This window comes from Lacerta agilis, chromosome 17, assembly GCF_009819535.1.
Source record: "Lacerta agilis isolate rLacAgi1 chromosome 17, rLacAgi1.pri, whole genome shotgun sequence".
NCBI lineage: Eukaryota > Metazoa > Chordata > Lepidosauria > Squamata > Lacertidae > Lacerta > Lacerta agilis.
In genome coordinates, this window is record NC_046328.1 from 28639622 (window position 1) to 28657780 (window position 18159).

General features: G+C 45.2%; 2 protein-coding genes across 6 annotated transcripts in view; one reads left to right on the forward strand and one right to left on the reverse strand.

The window, feature by feature from the left end:
* Positions 1 to 4050, forward strand: part of FLRT1 (fibronectin leucine rich transmembrane protein 1) — a 48651-nt gene extending 44601 nt beyond the window's left edge. Inside the window, 1 exon segment of the mRNA XM_033174249.1 lies at positions 1791 to 4050. Coding sequence (XP_033030140.1) covers positions 1791 to 3476 — 1686 coding nt within the window. The 3' untranslated portion in view covers positions 3477 to 4050.
* The window catches only part of MACROD1 (mono-ADP ribosylhydrolase 1), a 322885-nt gene that overhangs the window by 269455 nt on the left and 35271 nt on the right, over positions 1 to 18159 (reverse strand). The gene's annotated exons all lie outside the window — the stretch shown is intronic.

Here is an 18159-nt window from a genome sequence, read left to right on the forward strand (position 1 = left end):
GACGTGGTGTTTCAGAACTTAAAACAAGCACTGGAATATTCGCAAGAGCAGTTCAACATGCCAAAATTGCCAGGTAAATGTGACAGTATCAGAAGCTGCCTTATCTGAGATTAGACCTCACCCACTATTGCCTGCTCTGACTGGCAGCAGCTCTCCAGGGTCTGAGAAGAGTCTTTTGCATCAACTGCTACCAGAGCCTTTGAATAGGAGATGCCAGGGATTGAAACTGAGACCCCCCCCCCAAGCACACACTGGGCTATGACCCCTCATCAGCTCACACTGAATTAATGTGCTTGTTGTGCCATAAATTTACAGTGCATGGGAAGGGGGCTGTAGCTCAGTGGTAGAGCATCTGCTTTGCATGCAGAAGGTCCCGTGTTCAATCCACAGTGGAATCTCCAGCAGGGCTAGGAGAGACTCCTGTCTCCAACCCTCATCAGCTGCTGCCAGTCAATGTAGACAATATTGTACTTGGTGGTCAATGATCTGACTCCATAAAAGGCAGCTTCCTATGTTCCTAAGGGTGAGGCCCAGCCCACGAAATAATAATAGCAGACTTATAGATGCCTGCTGAAAATGTTTGTGTTTTGACTGGCCTATCCAGAAGTGATTTGATTGCATCTGCTTTTAAATGTTATTGTTTTTAATTATTTTTAAATGATTTTTTTTAATGGCTCTGGTTCAATGTTTTTCATCTTCAGTTAAAGGATAATACCTCTAATTTGTCCAAGGCCTTAAAGCGCCACTGCTAATGGGAATAGACCAGAATTGGGAATCGGGAGTTGTTGACTCCTATCAGCCCAGGCAAAATGGTTAGGGTTGATGGCAGTTGTACTCCAGCAATATCAGGAAGGTCACAGGTTCCCCGCTCCTAAATTATATTATGTTGGGCTAGATGTACCAGTGGTCTGACCCTATGAAAGGCAAGTTCCCACAGTGCCTAACTGGTCCAGGTCCTTAGACTTCGGAGATAATGTTTGGGGCTACAGATTAAACTTTTTCTTTTTTATTTTGAGTAGATACACCCAAATCCATTCTGGAATTCAAAATATATTCACATTTTAGATTCCATTTTAGATTTGGATTTTTTGTTTTGAGAAGGGTTCTGGGGTATGTTTAGCAGCATACTTTGATTTTTAGCAAGGGATGCAGGTGGTGCTGTGGTCTGAACCACAGAGCCTAGGGCTTGCCAATCAGAAGGTCGGTGGTTCGAATCCCCGCAATGGGGTGAGCTCCCGTTGTTCGGTCACTGCTCCTGCCAACCTAGCAGTTCGAAAGCATGTCAGAGTGCAAGTAGCTCTGGCGGGAAGGTAAATGGTGTTTCCGTGCGCTGCTCTGGTTTCGCCATAAGCAGCTTAGTCATGCTGGCCACATGACCCGGAAGCTGTCTGTGGACAAACGCCAGCTCCCTCAGCCAGTAAAGCAAGATGAGCCCCGCAACCCCAGAGGCGCTTGCAACTGGACTTAACTGTCAGGGGTCCCTTTACCTTTACCTTGATTTTTAGCACAGGATTGGAATTTACACACTAGCTTTGAAGCTCAGGTTCCCTTGCCTGTTTAATGCCAAGTCCTATTTTTTAAAAAAATGTAACAATTTAAACACCTTTTCCTTGTGGAAAGTTCATGATTTCTAGGCTGATGACAGGCATTTTAATATGGACTAACTGGAACCCAAATTGCTCAGGTTTGAGGAACTCTTAAATGCAGCTTTTAAAAAACAAAAACTTGCACACCATTTCCATTCTTTACTTCTGCCCTGTTGAATTTCCTCTTAATTCAATTCCCATCAGGTCATCTACCTCTATGAAAATGACCTGGATGAGTTCCCCATCAATCTGCCCCGTTCACTGCGGGAGCTTCACCTCCAGGACAACAACGTCCGGACCATCGCTCGAGACTCCCTGGCGCGCATCCCTCTCCTGGAGAAGCTGCACCTGGACGACAACTCCGTCTCCACTGTCAGCATCGAAGATGATGCCTTTGCGGATAGCACACGCCTCAAGTTGCTCTTCCTCTCTCGCAACCACCTCAGCAGCATCCCCTCTGGCCTGCCCCGCACCCTGGAGGAACTGAGGCTGGACGACAACCGCATATCCACCATCCCCCTCCATGCCTTCAAGGGGCTGATCAGCTTGCGGCGCCTGGTGCTAGATGGCAACCTCTTGGCCAACCAGCGCATTGCAGACTGACACTTCAGCCGCCTCCAGAACCTCAGCGAGCTCTCACTGGTGCGTAACTCTCTGGCAGCCCCACCTCTTAACCTGCCCAGCGCCCATCTGCAAAAGCTGTACCTCCAAGACAATGCCATCAGCCACATCCCCTACAACACCCTTTCCAAGATGAGGGAACTGGAGAAGCTGGACCTGTCCAACAACAACCTGACCACTCTGCCCAAGGGTCTCTTTGATGACCTTGACAGTCTCTCCCAGCTCCTGCTGAGGAACAACCCCTGGTACTGCGGCTGTAACCTCATGTGGTTGAGGGACTGGGTCAAGGCCCGGGCTGCTGTGGTGAATGTGAGAGGGCTGATGTGCCAAGGCCCCGATAAGGTCAGAGGCATGGCCATCAAGGACATCACCAATGAGATGGATGAGTGCTTTGACGTGGGCCCGCAGAGCAATTCGGGGGTGGTGGTGGCAGCCAAGACGACTGCCAGCAATGCTGCCGTCACAACCCCGCAGGGCTCCCTTTTCACCCTCAAGGCCAAGAGGCCTGGCATCCAACTGCCAGATTCCAATGTTGACTATCCAATGGCCACTGGCGCTGGAGCCAAAGCACTGATTCTGAACGTCAAGCCACTAACCGCTGACAGCATCCGCATTAGCTGGAAGGCAATGTTCCCGGCAGCCTCTTTCCGCCTGAGCTGGCTGCGCCTGGGCCACAGCCCGGCCGTGGGCTCCATCACAGAGACCCTGGTACAAGGCGACAAGACAGAGTACTTGCTGACAGCCCTGGAGCCCAAGTCCACCTATATCATCTGCATGGTCACCATGGAGACGGGCAGCACCTATGTGCCTGATGAGACCCCAGTGTGTGCCAAGGCCGAGACGGCAGACATGTACAGCCCCACCACCACCCTCAACCATGAGCAAAACATGGACCCAATGGCTGGGCTGCCGTTGGCAGGGATCATTGGTGGGGCGGTGTCCTTGGTCTTCCTCTTCCTAGTATTGGCTGCCATCTGCTGGTATGTCCACCGGACGGGAGAGCTGCTGACACGGGAGCGAGGCAGTCGGAAGAAAGACGACTACGTGGAGTCGGGCACCAAGAAGGACAACTCCATCCTAGAAATCAGAGGCCCCGGGTTGCAGATGCTTCCGATCAACCCGCACCGGGCAAAGGAGGAATACGTCATCCATACCATATTCCCATCCAATGGAACCAGTCTTTACAAAAGCACCCACACCATCGGCTACGGCACAACCCGTGGGTACAGAGACGGTGGAATTCCAGACATAGACTACTCGTATACATGATGTAGAATCCCCTCCCTCCTCCCACATACATCCCTCCTGACCCCCTCAACCGCCCAGCCACTTCTCTGTTTTTACCCCCCCTCCCTGTCCACACACACAAACACGTACACCAAGGTTTTGTTTTTTTGCCAAGGTGGAAAAAAAATGGCAAAACACAAAAACTATTTTCCAAGCAGAACCAGGTGGAACAAAAGGGGAGGGGAAGAAAGTTTTACAAAAAAAAAGAAAAGAAAAAGCAAACAAAAACAAAGCCTATTTTGTAGAAAACCAACAAAAAACACACACACAAAGGTTTTAAAAAAAAGTAGACATGGAGTGGGGCAAAGACATAATTTATATTTAATATACCAGATTAAAAAAAATACATAAACATACAACTCAGACCATCAAGGAACATTGGGTTGTTGTTGGGTCCCACCCCTCCCCCTGAGGGGGGGCAGGGGGAAGACCTGGAAGAAGGGAAGGGGGAAAGTGAAAATGAAAAACAAAAATGCTACCTGTTTTATCTTTCTTCCTGTATAAATCCTCTATTTTGTTCAGGAGTTAGATTATAAAAAAAAAACATCAAAATGTCTTTCCTGGCGGCTAAACTGTTGACTGCATAGGGGGGAGGGGGCCCGTGCGAAACTGCTTCCATTTCTCCTTTTGCATTCCATAACTCTGCTTTCCTTACAGGTTCCAAATTTGTCATGCAAAGTTGAGCAACAACCACCACCACAACAAAATAAGCATTGGCAATATATATATATATCCCTTCTGGAGTTCTGAAACAAGACCCTAACCCCAACCCTGCCCCTGCCCTTCCACACCTGACAAGTTTCCCCTCAGCCCCTTTCTGCAAGACTCAGAATCCGTCAACTTTGTTCTTCTGCTCAACACAGACTGATCATAAAAGAAACCTCTGTTTGGTTACCTCCTCGCCCATCTATCCTTTGGGACAATCATTCAAGAATATTCTCTTTGTAGGAATAACTGCAACACGTAGCTCTTTGTCTTTTTAGCAAAAAAAGAAAAAAGAAAGAAAGAAACTGACATGGAAATGGGAGATGGGCCAGTGTCTTCCAACTAGCAAGATGTTTCTTCCAAGGTGAGGGCTCTGGAAATCCTAAATGAATCTCAGGTTCACATTTAGAGTGTGAATGATTTTTGAGATGTTAAGGAAAGAAGAGAAAAGCAGGATTTTGGTTCAAGTCCTTTTCTTTTGCATCAACTCAGAAAATGACCAGCTAGGCCTTTTTCAATAGCTCATCGCTAAGATGGTTGAGGGTTTCTGTTGGTCTCCTACTGTGTGCATTTATTTTTTGCCTCCTCCCTGATGGGATAAGGTTTGAGCTTCCAACTGACAATCTATAATTTTTTGCAGGTGTTGGGCACAGCGGCAGGCCCTTGAGGCCACACCCATTTGCCTCCAGGTGTTTATGATAGCCCCTGTTTTGGCAATCCAAAGCAAGGGGCAAAAGCAGGTGGAGTACTGAGCCCCTGGCAAATGGCCACCACATGTGGTTGGTGGCCTGCCTTCACGTTGGCCAATGTGGGTATCTGAACAGCCCCATGTGGAATTTGCTTCTCCCCCTGCCCAAGAGCAGGTTCAAAAGTTGCAGAGGTGTCAGTATAAGAGATTCTCCTGCTCAAATCAGGAGGCTTAAAGGAAATTCAAACCCACATCCACCCTGTGTTTGAACAGCTAAAGTGTTGCCACTTGCTATAGTTCAGCCAGTATAACAACCTGCATGTCTGCCTGACTGAGTTTTTCAGATCTTGTGAATTGCTGGGAGGATGACCTACAAGAAATGGGCAGTAATGCACACATCCTGAGTCTGTGTGAGGCTCCTGGATTTGATCCCCAGCATTGCCGGTGGTGCACTTTCAGGAAAAGGGCTGGGAAAGTTTGGAGAAACTTGGGGAGGTGCATCGTTGAATCTGGTTGATGGACCACTGGTCTGAATTCGTAGGAGAGAGCTTTGCTGTTCCACATGATGGTCAGGCTTGCACATGTTTGTCCCCCAAAAAGTGCAGGTGTAGATTGAAGAGACCCACAAGACTTTTAGGGTGTGTGGGCGTGGTGAGGAACTGGGTCACATCCAACTAAGTCCCAACAAGCAGTAGAGTGGGTCCACTCAGAGAATGACTTAGGTGGATACAACCCATTAGTTAGCTGGAAAGTGTCATGAAGCAAGGGAGGGGAGGGGAAAACAGATGGAGAATAAGTCCATCAAGAACTAAGCATGATACTATGACTGCCAGAGGCTAAGCACAAAATGTGCTTCTCAGAAGCATTGGGCTGGCCACCATTTGAACGAGGATGCTGAGTGAGATGAACATTAGCTCTGGTTCAGCAAAGATTTTTGGAAATAGGGCCCCATTGAAGAAGTTCCCCCTTTATGGGAACCCTTTTAATTCTTACATCTTGCCATTAGTATTTAAGTATTTCTTCAAGTCCTGAGAGAAAATACCTCTCCCCACATATCATCATCAATCACAGGATGGGCAATTCTGTAGCACCAGGCAAAGGGGATATAGCTATACTTCCCTCCTCAATAAATTCACTCCAGGAAAGAAAGGCCCCCAATATAAGCCCTAGGCCAGGGTTGGAACAACTTCACACCAAATGTAGCCCAGCAGTTACATAATGTGACCTGCCAGGGTCTTGAACCCAACACCACCTTCACATCCATTTTTGTAGTCCAAAGTAGGCAGCAAAAACGATAATTTAAAAGTTCGTTGTGGGCCACCATATACAGCCAGGAGACTGTGTTTCAAGTAACTGCATTGTGTTACTTAAGCATCCACAGTACAGTACCTTTGGAAGGCAAGAGAATGGGGGGGGGGAGAGACATAACAAACTGGATCCACCTCTGGTGGTCCCCTTGCCGCCGCCCCCCCCCCCCCCCGATCCAGCAGTGACCAGTTGCCACAGTTTGGGTTGCAAGTTGTGTAGGCCTGACCTCTGGTTAGGTTTGGGTAGAATTTAAAGTATTCTCCCACTCCAAGATATTGATCTTCACAAGCAAAACTAACTAATGGAGGAAAGTAATTAGAAGTCACTTTAGATGTCATTCGACATGCAGCTTCTCTTTTTGCACGCCCTCTGCTGTGTACGAGAATGTGCAATGTTTCAACCCCTTAATTTCTGCAAATGGCAATAAATGGGATTAGCTGGCTAACTGGAGAGCAAGGCAATAAACACGCCATTAGAGGCATCTTTCAGTGGGATTCTTTCTCCTGGCCAGCGGGGCTCTCTGACAGCCCGGCATTCCTTAATAGCAACAATAACTGTTCAGGGGAGGAAAAGGTGCATTTCAAGGGGCTTGTGACAAAACAAAGTGACTGAGGAAGCAGGGTGGGCAATGAGCACTCAGAAAAGGGGAAACATTAAAAGCCTGGCCAATTATCAGCAGAATGGCATTTGTGTCCATCAACTCCCGCAATGAGCAACGCATCCCTCTCTGGGTTGCAATTCCCCTCTAGATTTACCAGATTTATCCCACAGTGCCTTTGGCTTAACTGGCTTTTGCACCGTCTTCTAACACAGTCCTTATTGGCACTTCCTGTATCAGATTGAAATTGTTTTCCGCTCTAAAATTGCCAGTGCTATGCATAGAAAACCAGGGATAGAGGTGTGCTCCTATCATAATGGCCTATAGCAGGCTTACATTTAATACCAGATGTTCCAGCCGTGCAAGATTCTAGCAATATACATGTCACAGGTTAGGAAATAGAGTGAGATAAGGCACTTTCCTAATACATCCAAGGAAGCCTGTGGGTTTTTTCCAGTTTGGTAAAGCTCCAGCGCTTATCTGTGTTGGGAGCTCAAATTTAGAAGAATCCAGACCCCCTTTTATTTTTACATTGCAGATCTATGTATGATGTACATGGTAAAAGTTCAAGGCAAATACTGCTTCTCTAGGGGTGCTTCCAGACATGCAGAGGTGTTCCCCCCCCCCCCCGCAGCATCTATACAGTGTCGTTTGCCTCAAAATGGCACCTCATTCCACCCCCCATCCCCCATTTAATCTGGATTGACCCTTTCCAGGGAAAATACTAAGTGTTTTTATTAAAAAAAAAAAAAAAAAAAAAAAAAACGCCGATGATCCGTTTGCAAATTAAGACCACATCTGGAAGCAACCCAGGTTGCAGTCTAGCAACCCCAGATAGTGTATTGTTTCATCTTAATCTGTGTAAGATGCCTTGAAAATATTTTAAATAGGGTGGATACCTTAACTGGGAGAAAGAACTAGATGAGGTGTCGTGGAAACACAGGAAAGGGATTTCACCATGCCAAGCTAGGCATGTACTAAAAAAAAAAAAACTTGCACGGTTCTTCTTGGGTGTAAAATTAGAGAGAGAGTGCCTTCCATTAGTCTCTTTAAAGCAAATAAACCAACTGCAATGGAGCACGGTCCTCTTAGCTTTCTGGTTGAAATGGAAAGCTGGTGTGCCCAAAGGTGGTTTTAGGGTAGTGCGACTGGTGTGGTCACGCTGGGCACTGCGCTGCAGGAACAATGCTGTAGAATGGAATGGGAGACGCTGAATTTTAGCATCACACAGGGCACTGCTGAAATTTGGCAGCCCCAAGTCTGCCACTGGTATGCCTGCCCACAAGTAAGCCTAGTTAACAAGGGGACACCTCATCATGTATTTCCAAGCAACAGAGTGGTACCCTGCCCCTCAGGTAGCCTCACTATTCCTGTGCAGAGCTTTGCACAAGGCAGTTGTGCCAAGATCAGCACAGAAGCAAAGAGGAACTGTCCTAGATTGAAGAAGGGGAAATGAAGCAAAATAAAATAAGGGGGAGAGAGAAAAGGAATGCAACAAGAAACAAGGACGACACCATTAATCTCTTGGAAAATCACAAAATGTCAGGCAGGACCTAATGGAGAGCACAGGCGGGCAGTAATAAAGACTAGGTGGGAGAAGTCACATTTCTGGAACAGACCAAGTGCCCCAAGAGAGGGGAACCTGTGCCCTTCCCCTGCAAGAAAAAAAAATGCTGTTAAGACTCCGAATCCTATCAGCCCCAGCCAGAGTGACCTAGTGGTCAGGGATGGTGGGAACCCAGCAGTATCTGGAGGGCCATGGTTTCACTATCTGTGGTCCAAAGAGACTGGCGCTCACAGCTCCAATTCTGTAATCACAGATACTCTGCATAAAATGCATGCACACCTCTCTCTAGCTATATATCCCAAGCCTTGGTTCTCAGTATGCAAATTTATGCAGCTCATTAGCAGCACACTGAAATAACCAGTGGGGGGGAACAAGCCCGTCCACAGAAGTCATTTTGGAAAGAAGCAGTGGGTGGGTGGGTAGCTTGTTTCTTTCCTATTAAACACCATCAACAAGGAAAACGCAAACAACAAAAATTACAAAAGAGTGCTCCAGGCCAGCTAATGTTTATATGCTAAACATCACTTTACACAATCCGGGCCTTGGACCTGCCGCGTCAGTCCCGCCTCCCGTGAAGTGTAATTTTATTAAGTGTTTAACTCTATATACAGTACTTAACAAACAGAGCTAATGTGAGCAGGCTCTTGGGGAGGATGCATTTAGCACAATGCAAAAAACACACACACACCAAAAAAAAACTTAAAAACCTGCCTTCCCTGGTGCTCATTAATTCAGGTGATTCGAGGGTTGTTTGGCGTGTGCCATTGCTGGCACGCACGCAGAGTTTACGGTAACAAGCAATTTGCAGCTCAGCTTGCAAAATTTTCATTTAGGAGAGCGAGCTTTTTTAAAAAGGAAGAAAAAAGAGTGAGCAAGAGAGGGCAGGGGTGGGAAACAGGAAAAGAAAGCAGCACTTAAGTTTGGCTTCCCAACCCAACCTACCCGCTCCCCGAAATGTGGCAACAGATAGGTCTTAAGGACATGACGATGGGAGGTCTCAGATTTTCAAAGAGGGTTCCTCAGGGATGTTGAGGCTGGAACTTGAACTTGATTCAGTTTGCATCTAAAGGCAAACCTACCTAATTAGCACTTTTCTGAAACGATATGTGAACTGGAAAATAGTCATCCTTCAGAATGTGCACTTCTCCAAAAATTTTGCAATGCAGTTCTCCAGCCAAGTAATGTGTACAAAAAGGCACACAGTGATTTACAGTATATATTGGTGAAAACAACATGTTTAAATGCATTATGTTGTAAAACTCTGAATATTAGGGGAAATTGCACACCCAAATGATGATATTAAGAGAAATGTTGATGAATTTTCATTAGGGCTATTTAAAAAACAACAACAAACAAACCTGATGTGGAAATTAAGAGAACTGAAGTTAACATTGGAAAAATGAGAAACTAATAGAAAGCACTACTGGCTAATCCACTTATCCCTACTGTATATTAGATTCTAGCCCATTTGCTTTTTGTTGGGCAGGGCAGTTAACTGCCAACTGGAGACTGAAAAAATAATCAGAAAGCGCATGCAAGCACATTGATCCACCAGCACTGTTTTGCCACCAGTGTGGGATGCATTCCGATGCATGTTCCCATCTGCAACAAATTAGCATGCATGCCCCCCCCCCACCATCACAATAATAAGCATTCATTTGGATATCTGCTTTGCCACTGAGAGAAAATCTAAGAACCCTGCATGCACATAAGTTGCGCAGAAAAGCAAAGCAAAGCTATATCAGAGACAAATCACAGACCTTCCATAGAGCATGGGAAAGAAAAGGGGGAAACTCTGGGATGTATCCAACTAAGTTTTACTTAGAGTAGGCCCAATGAGATTAATGAACCTACGTTAGCCATGTTCAGCAACCTCAAGGGGTCTACTGTGAGTCAGACTACAGTTGGTTAAAACTGTCTTTGGAAATAAGAGGTTTTGCTGTCCCTTAAGTAAAACCAAGGAATTCTATCTGCAGAGGGAAAATAGTTAAAGCTGACAGCAGCACACAAAAGAAGCTGAGAAAGCCAGTCTGGTCAAGGGGGCCCATGGCACAACTTCCAATCCATCGTCCCTGCAAGGCAGCATTACCCATCAAGCAGACTCAGCTATTTGTTCTGTCCATCCCATCTAACTTGACAGCTGCCTTGGGCTCTCCACTTCCTCAGTGGAAGAACACTTAACTATTCTGCAAGTGAGGTGTGTACGCATACGCGTACACACATATACACACGCACGCACACACACACACACACACACACACAGAGAGAGAGAGAGAGGTTTTGTTCTGAAAACCCTTGCTATTAATTCCACTTCCCTCTATTCTACTGCTCTCCTATCCCAGATAGAAATAGACAAATCTGTCACTTTCAGTTCTCCAAGCTTCTTACTTTTCCAATTTTAAATTCAGTCCACATTTCCATCAAAATTCTGGATTTATTTTTTTAAGTCCTCTTGAGAATTCATCGGCATTATATTGTGAATTTCCCCTCGTTTTTCCTATTTTGTGTGCAGCTTTGACTTACACACACATTTTTGCAAAGAAATGTTCCTTAATATAATGCACTCTGTATGTTATTTTCACTATAATATGTGTGTTTTTTTAAATGTACACTTTACCCCTGTATATGCATTTTTGTACCTGGCTGGAGAACTACACCATCAAATTCAGAGAAGTGAGAATTTCAAAGGATGGCTGTGTTCAGTTTGCACTATTTTTAAAAAGTGTGAATTGAACATGGTTTACTTTTAAATATGAACCGAATCATGTTTTCTTCCACATTCCTAATCCAGACATGTTTTGGAAATCACTGAATCTGAAGGAAGCTATGTTCTTTTTTTGGCCTCCATTTCCCCTTTCCTCCAAAAGCAATTTTGCTCTGCATTTACTGGCCACTTCTAGTCTAACCTTCAGTATTTCAGGCCTATATCTAGTCTCAATATGCATCACAGGACCCGCCTTTTTTTCCTTTTCTCTATGTCCATATTTTCCCACTAAAGTCCTTTTAAACAGAAAGAGGAAAGATTCCTGATATGACAGGGATGCACAAAGAACTAAACACTCACCCCCCCCCCTCTGTAAAAGGGTATGTAGGAAGTGTTGCCAAGTAACAGATTTTGCATGAGATCCACCATATGATATCCTACAGGCATGCAATCACAACAATCTTAAGAATCCCACCTAACCTAAGAAGTAGAACAAAGGGGCTACCTAAACTTTGGCCTGCTGGTATAAAGAATTGCCACTTCTAGTCCATCCTGTGACTTTTTATAATCCTTTGTAACACAAGATTTCCACTTTGCAGGAGTCTGTATATTTAAAGTGAACATCCTCCAATCCTGAGTGCTTTGAAGAGGCAGACATGTCTCAAGATTAATCCAGTTAACATTGGCAAACATGAGACAGGTACCAACCTGCCATCCCGGTGCCTAAGATAATCCTTGCAATTGCATGCATCTATCACAAAGTTGGCATGTCAAACACACTGCTAACAAGAGGTAGCAGCAGTGGAAGCTTCTCCATTAGGACAAATGAGGCAGTGCCCCACTAACCTCAGTCTGCACTCCTATCTACATGTCTGCATATTTACTTAAAACCAGCCCTCGCCAGCCATATTCCTCCACCTCAGCCTCAGTGCTGCCCTTGCAGAACTCAGCAGGGAAGAGAATGGGGGGGGGAACAAGACTTAGTGTATGGGTAGGCAAACTAAGGCCTGGGGGCCGGATCCAGCCCAATCGCCTTCTAAATCCGACTCGAATCAGCGTGTTTTACATGAGCATAATGTGTGCTTTTATTTAAAATGCATCTCTGGGTTCTTGTGGGCATAGGAATTCGTTCATCCCCCCCCAAAAAAAATATAGTCCAGCCCCCCACAAGGTCTGAGGAACAGTGGACCGGCCCCCTGCTGAAAAAGTTTGCTGACCCCTGACTTAGTGGGTTCTGCCTGCCATTGGCTCTGGCTCCCCCTACTGTTGGGCTCCCCGCATTATGCCCTATCAGTTCTGATGGGTACCAGCCACCATTCTACTTTGGTGTGTAGGCTGAAAACAGGAGGAATTCATGTGCAACTCATTTGATACATCAAGTCAGATCACTGCTCCATCTACCCCAGTATCACCTAGAGACAAAAATGTTACCTTTTCTTTAAATGTAAAAGTGGGAAACTGATCATAATACTGGAATAGTTTCAAATGGCAACATGTCAGGAGGTGGGGAGTCGGTGCAATGCATTGTGGGATTTTGTTTTTCCTGGGTCAAAGAGGCCTCACACTTTTGTTTCCCGGGCTTGTTATTTGCTTTAAATTCAGAATTAATGTACAAGTTCATTATATGCTACCCACAAATGATTTGGGGTCACCCTCAAGAGGCAGATGGAACTGGGATACACTGAGAGCCGACAGTGTTAAACATTTGCCTGCCCTTACATTTCGTCAGGTTGGGAAAATTATAGCAGAGTGAATATTCAGGCACTGGGTATGTTCTCTAGCTTCCCTGGGAAAGGAAGTGGGCCTGGTTCAACATTTCCCAAGGTGCACACACAGCCCAGCCCTGATCATTCCAATCTGCAACATCTACGACATCCTGTAACATCTTTTATACATGTCCGATGGGTGCTAAAATCAGTTCCCTGAGGGGAGGAGGCAATGAGGAAGAGGTCTGGACCTCAGTGGACAAGAAGGAACCCAACCAACAGGGATCTGGAAGCTGGATTGGCTTGAAGGAACTCAACACCTGTGTTGATTTTAGAGGAAAGAGAGAAGCCCAGTGCTGGGGTCCTAGTGGCTAAGGCAGGATGGAAGTGGAAAGCAAGTGTTTACGTGCAATGATCCTGGCTTCCTCGCAACAGGTCACAGTTGGTCTGATGTAGAATGGGATTGCTCTCTTATCAAAAGGCCAGGCTGGTTGTTATGTGGAGCCAGGGAAAACTTGGTGCAACAGAGGAAAGAGGGACAGTTCCATGCCTCCTCCTCCCTCTTCTTCGGCTGCCTGGTCTAAGCTGAAAAAAAATCCCACATTCTGGATCTACAGACGATGCTGGCATCTGATAGCAGCCATGCATCACCAGCCAGTTCTGAAAGCTTGCACGTGCGCACAAGCAGAAAAGGCTAACTGTGAAATCTGAATCTCTGAGATGGTGTGTCCCCAACCTGCTTTCGTCTTAACAATGGCTGGGTTCCAGACCAACAGCTCCCTCCCACCATCTTGCCAGAAGGCAACTGAGCTCTCTTTAAGAAGAAGCAAAAACACACAGCGGCCTCCAACAAACTGGAAAGAAAATGACCTGCTTCCACTGTTCCTGTTGCCCACATGTATGTGTGTGGCTTTTTTTTTTTAATAGAATGGCAAAAATGTCTGTCAGTAATGGATTATGTGGTAGGATTAAAATCATCGATCAGTGCCGGGGGTGAAAGGCCAAGGTAGGAGAGGAGACACACCATTGGCCATGATCCTACAATGAGCACTGGAGGTGTGGGGAGAAAAAAAACTCATTGCACTGCAATTTCCCCCAATTGTTAAGGAAGACCTTTGCAAAAACTGGCTAGGATCAAGCTGGTCTATGTTGGTTGAAAGACAATGTCAGACAAGACAAGCATCTTTCTGCTCATCAGCCCCTTCTTTTGGTCCAACTACCTGTTACACCCGTTCCTTTGCTTCTGCTGAGCTGCTTGTGGGCGAATCCCCACCCCAGACTCTCCGCCAAAATAATAAGGGTGTTTCTCCTCCCCCGTTTCCCCCTTTTTCGTCTTCAGAGAAACCAAAGTGCACTCCTTTGGCCTCCTTCTCGTTTTAGGTGCCTTGAAAATTTTCAAAATGTTTCAAAAAATGAATGTGTCGCAAGTTCCCTTAGTCCCTTTTGTGTTTTTGTTTTTCATAGAAAAACAAAAGCATTTTAAAAGTACAAGTTTAAAAAAATGATAATTATAAAAACAAAAAAAATCTTTCCTTGCCCTTTCTTGGAATAAAATAGAAAGATTTAACTTTGATAGCAGTCTTGGTGGTGTCATTTGGTGCTGGTGGTGGACTCATGAAACACTAGACACAAATGTAAAGGGAAATTTGGGAGGAGCAGATCATGTGGGGGGGAAGGGGGGAGCTGATAGTTCTTAGAAGCAGTGTCAGCCAGGTATATCGAAAGCAAATGAATGTACTTATTCTTCTAAAGAAACTGCAGAAATCAGCAACAATGGGCAAGGTTTATCTACCCAAATCAAGGTTCAGAAACTGATTGCCGCCCAGGGTTAACTCTGAAATTTAAAAATTGAAGCCTACAACTTGGTTCAAGTAATCACATGGATCACATGGATTTGTTGATTGAAATTTGTGTGTGGTAAGTAGTTATTTCCAAAGCAAGGAAGCATGTTTTCTGGGTTTTTTAGATGATTAACACAATTATGTCATCTTACAAGGTATCATAGCCTGTGTGGGTTACAGGGGAGACTCTACCTCTTAGAATGGCGCTCCTTAACTGCAATTTTTATAAGCACTTGTATGAAAGATACACATTTTTTTAGAAAAAGAAAAGAAATCTGCTGCCCAATTAACGGAGACACCTTTTTCACTAGTTATAATTTTGAATCCAGTTAGAGTGCAAATCATATATTGTGCACACTTCCCTGGAAGTAAGCCCCATTGAACTCAATTAAATATCTAATTAAATCTCATGGCTAAATCAGATCTGATTCTGCCAGTCTTCTTTCCTGTTTCCCTGGAGCAGTGGTTTTCAACCAGTGTGCCGTGGCACCTTGGGGAGCCTTGAATGATAGTCAGCAGTGCCATGGGCAACACTGGCCTCTGTCCCTCTTTCCTTCCCTCCCTCCTCTGATGCCCTCTCATGTCTCTGCCTCCCAAAGGCTTGCACAGCTGTTTATTGCAGCAGCCCTGGCTATAAGCTACACAGGCAAATGGTGCCTTTGAAAGGCACCTCTCTTTGGGGCAGGGGCAGCTCAGAGACCAGAGGTGGTGGCAGCGGCTGCCCAGAGGACTCCCAAGGAGAGGGAAGAGGAGAGGAGGCTGACGGAACACTCCAAAAGGGAGGGAGTTCGAAAAAGGTTGAGAGGCTGCCAGCTCTGCAGGCAAGGGGTGACATAACTGGGCTCCTGAGCCCCACAAGAGTGCCGCAGAAAGAATGTAGTTGGTTAAGGAAGCCGTAGACTCAAAAAGGTTGAAAACCTCTGCCCTAGAGCCAGGGTGAGGAACTGAATCTGACTGGCAGGTCCAAACCTTATTTTCTCCCACCCACCCCTGGGCCAACTTTGACAAGTGTTGTGGCTCTCCACCTCTCAGTCACCTGATGGCACAAGGATGTCAAGTGATCCATGTTCCTTGGTCCATTTTGTTAGAAATCAAACTGCTGCGGACAAAGACTTGGTGCTTTGCAAGTGCTGACAGTCAGCTGATTGGTGGTGCATGTAAAGTGCTGGGCTTTGCAGGAACCATCAGCTGTTGTTTTTGTAGTTTGCAAAGCCCTCTGCCTTCTCCCAATTGCAGACTCCCTAAATGCAGCCAATCCTAACTGTCAGGAAGCCCTGATCTCAAAGGAAAAGCAGGAGCTCACCTGAAGTTCCCAACTGTTCCTTTAGATGGCCCAATTCTTTTTTAATACATTACAACTTGGACCCATTTGCCCATTTCTCCTCTGATTATTTTGTAGAGACATAGCACTGCCATTAATTTTATAATCTCCAATTGCTCCCATATTTTTCCTAATTAGTTCAACTTTGGGGGGATGGGCAGCATTCAGTATCTTTGCATTGTTACAATATATACAAATCTATAATTGTATACATTACTCTCCTGTCCTTGCATGTAGTTCAACAAACATAACTTTGTGTCTGTTTCCACTTGACTCAAACATTTCCTTAAGCATTCACACTAACATTTGGCAGTATGACTGCGCTTTTTCAGACTCATGCCCTTACCTGATATCACATATGGTGTCAGGTGGGTGTGGTTTGTGGGAAACAACCTTGCGGGGCAAATTGACAGAATGGAGAAGAAAGTTAAACTGTAGGGACTAGCTTGGCTGGATTAGACCCACTGTGCTAAAACAATCCAAGCAGGAAATTGGGGGCAAGTGATTGATTTATTTCCCACATTTATATACCACCTTTTCTCCAACAAACCCAGGGTGTCAGACATGGGAATTTATTTATTTTTTTAAAATCACTCTTAAAAACACTTAATTTACAAAACATATTTTTATATAATACACCTAACTACAACAATTATTTAAGCAATATTGTTTTCAACTGGATGAAAACAAAGAGTAAGAAAATGATAGGAGGAGGGGAAGGACAGGTGTGGGTGTGGGTCACATACAGATATGAATATAAGTTCAGGTCATAACCCAGTAACAGCTCCAGATGGCAATTTTAGGGCTGCAACCTTAAAAACCCATTATTATTAACGGTATTATTTCAGTTTATGAGTTGCTTGACATGGAGCCCCCATACAATTTACAAAATTTGAAAACATAAATCATGGCATAAATTCAGGAAAAATAATACAGTACAATAAAAGCCTTACAATAACCTGTAAAACAAGCATCAGCAAAAACAACAGCAGTAAAGCACACCATCCCAGCAAGCAGCAATTGTTAGAATGCATATTTTCCTCAAAAGATTTTTTTATTTGCAAATACAACAAAAAGGAAAAGAAACCTTAAATTTATTTATCTATTTGCATTAAATTTATATATCGCTTGAAAGTAAGAAAAAAATTGCGCAAAGCAGATTTGCTGTAGCAGTCCTTGTTTACCACTGAAGCAAGCAAAGGCCCGGCTAGCCTCTGTCATCTTGTGAATTTCAAACTTTTTATTTATGATACAGCCTTCATTGCTGAAGGCTTCCAGAAACTCTTGGGAAAGCTTAGCGTGCATAAAATTACAGACACATTTTTTTTTAAATGCATCAATCTAAAAAAATCATAAATACAGTCATCCTCAATTAATCAGGAAATGCAGTTATTCCGGGGGGCGGGGCGGTGGTGGAGGCTAATTATTTTTAACACAAGTGCTTCCCAAAACTGCAAACAGCAGTCACCATCTTAAAAGAGGTCTTTCCCCTTAACGCCATGAGGTAGGTTAGGGGGAGAGTGTTGACTTGGCCCAGCATCATCCAGTGAGCTTCATGGCTGGGGGTGGAACTGAACCTGGGTCTCCCTGATCCAAATCAAATATTCTAGCCAGAGCTCTCCTAGTAATGCAGGAAGTATGCACCACAAGGCCTAGTGCGCAGTGAGGAATCTCTGGCCAGGGGGCCAAGTGTGACCTTCTAGGCCTCTCCATCTGGCTCTTGGGACTCTCCCCAGGTGACACACACCCCACTGTCTCCGTTTCACACCCTTCTTTTTGCCTGGCTGGAATGTGCCCTTGACCGCTGATAATGACTCATCTTTGCATGTGCTGAAATTAGCCTGTTTTACAAAGGGAACATTTGCATTCTTTGCTCCGCCCACTTTTGCCTCTGGCTCCGCCCACCCCTGGAATGTGAGCCCTAGAAGGTAGCCCAGAAGGCATTGCAGCCCTCAGGCTGAAAAAGGTTCCTCACGCCTGGCATGGCGGAAAGTTAGTGGCTGGTAGCAGGCTTCATCTCATTGTTCCCTCCAGTTCTTGCAGGATGAAAAGAGAAATCTGAGGCACAAAGAAACCTCAAGCTGAAGACGTTGTTTAGATAAATGAGCGAAACACTAAAGAGGGAAGGAAACTTGATTCCCCAGAAGTAGCGATGAAATTTGGCTCCGGCCAGGCACAACATTGCAGCCTGCGGAATAGTTCACCAAAGTGTAGAGCTGCTTAACCT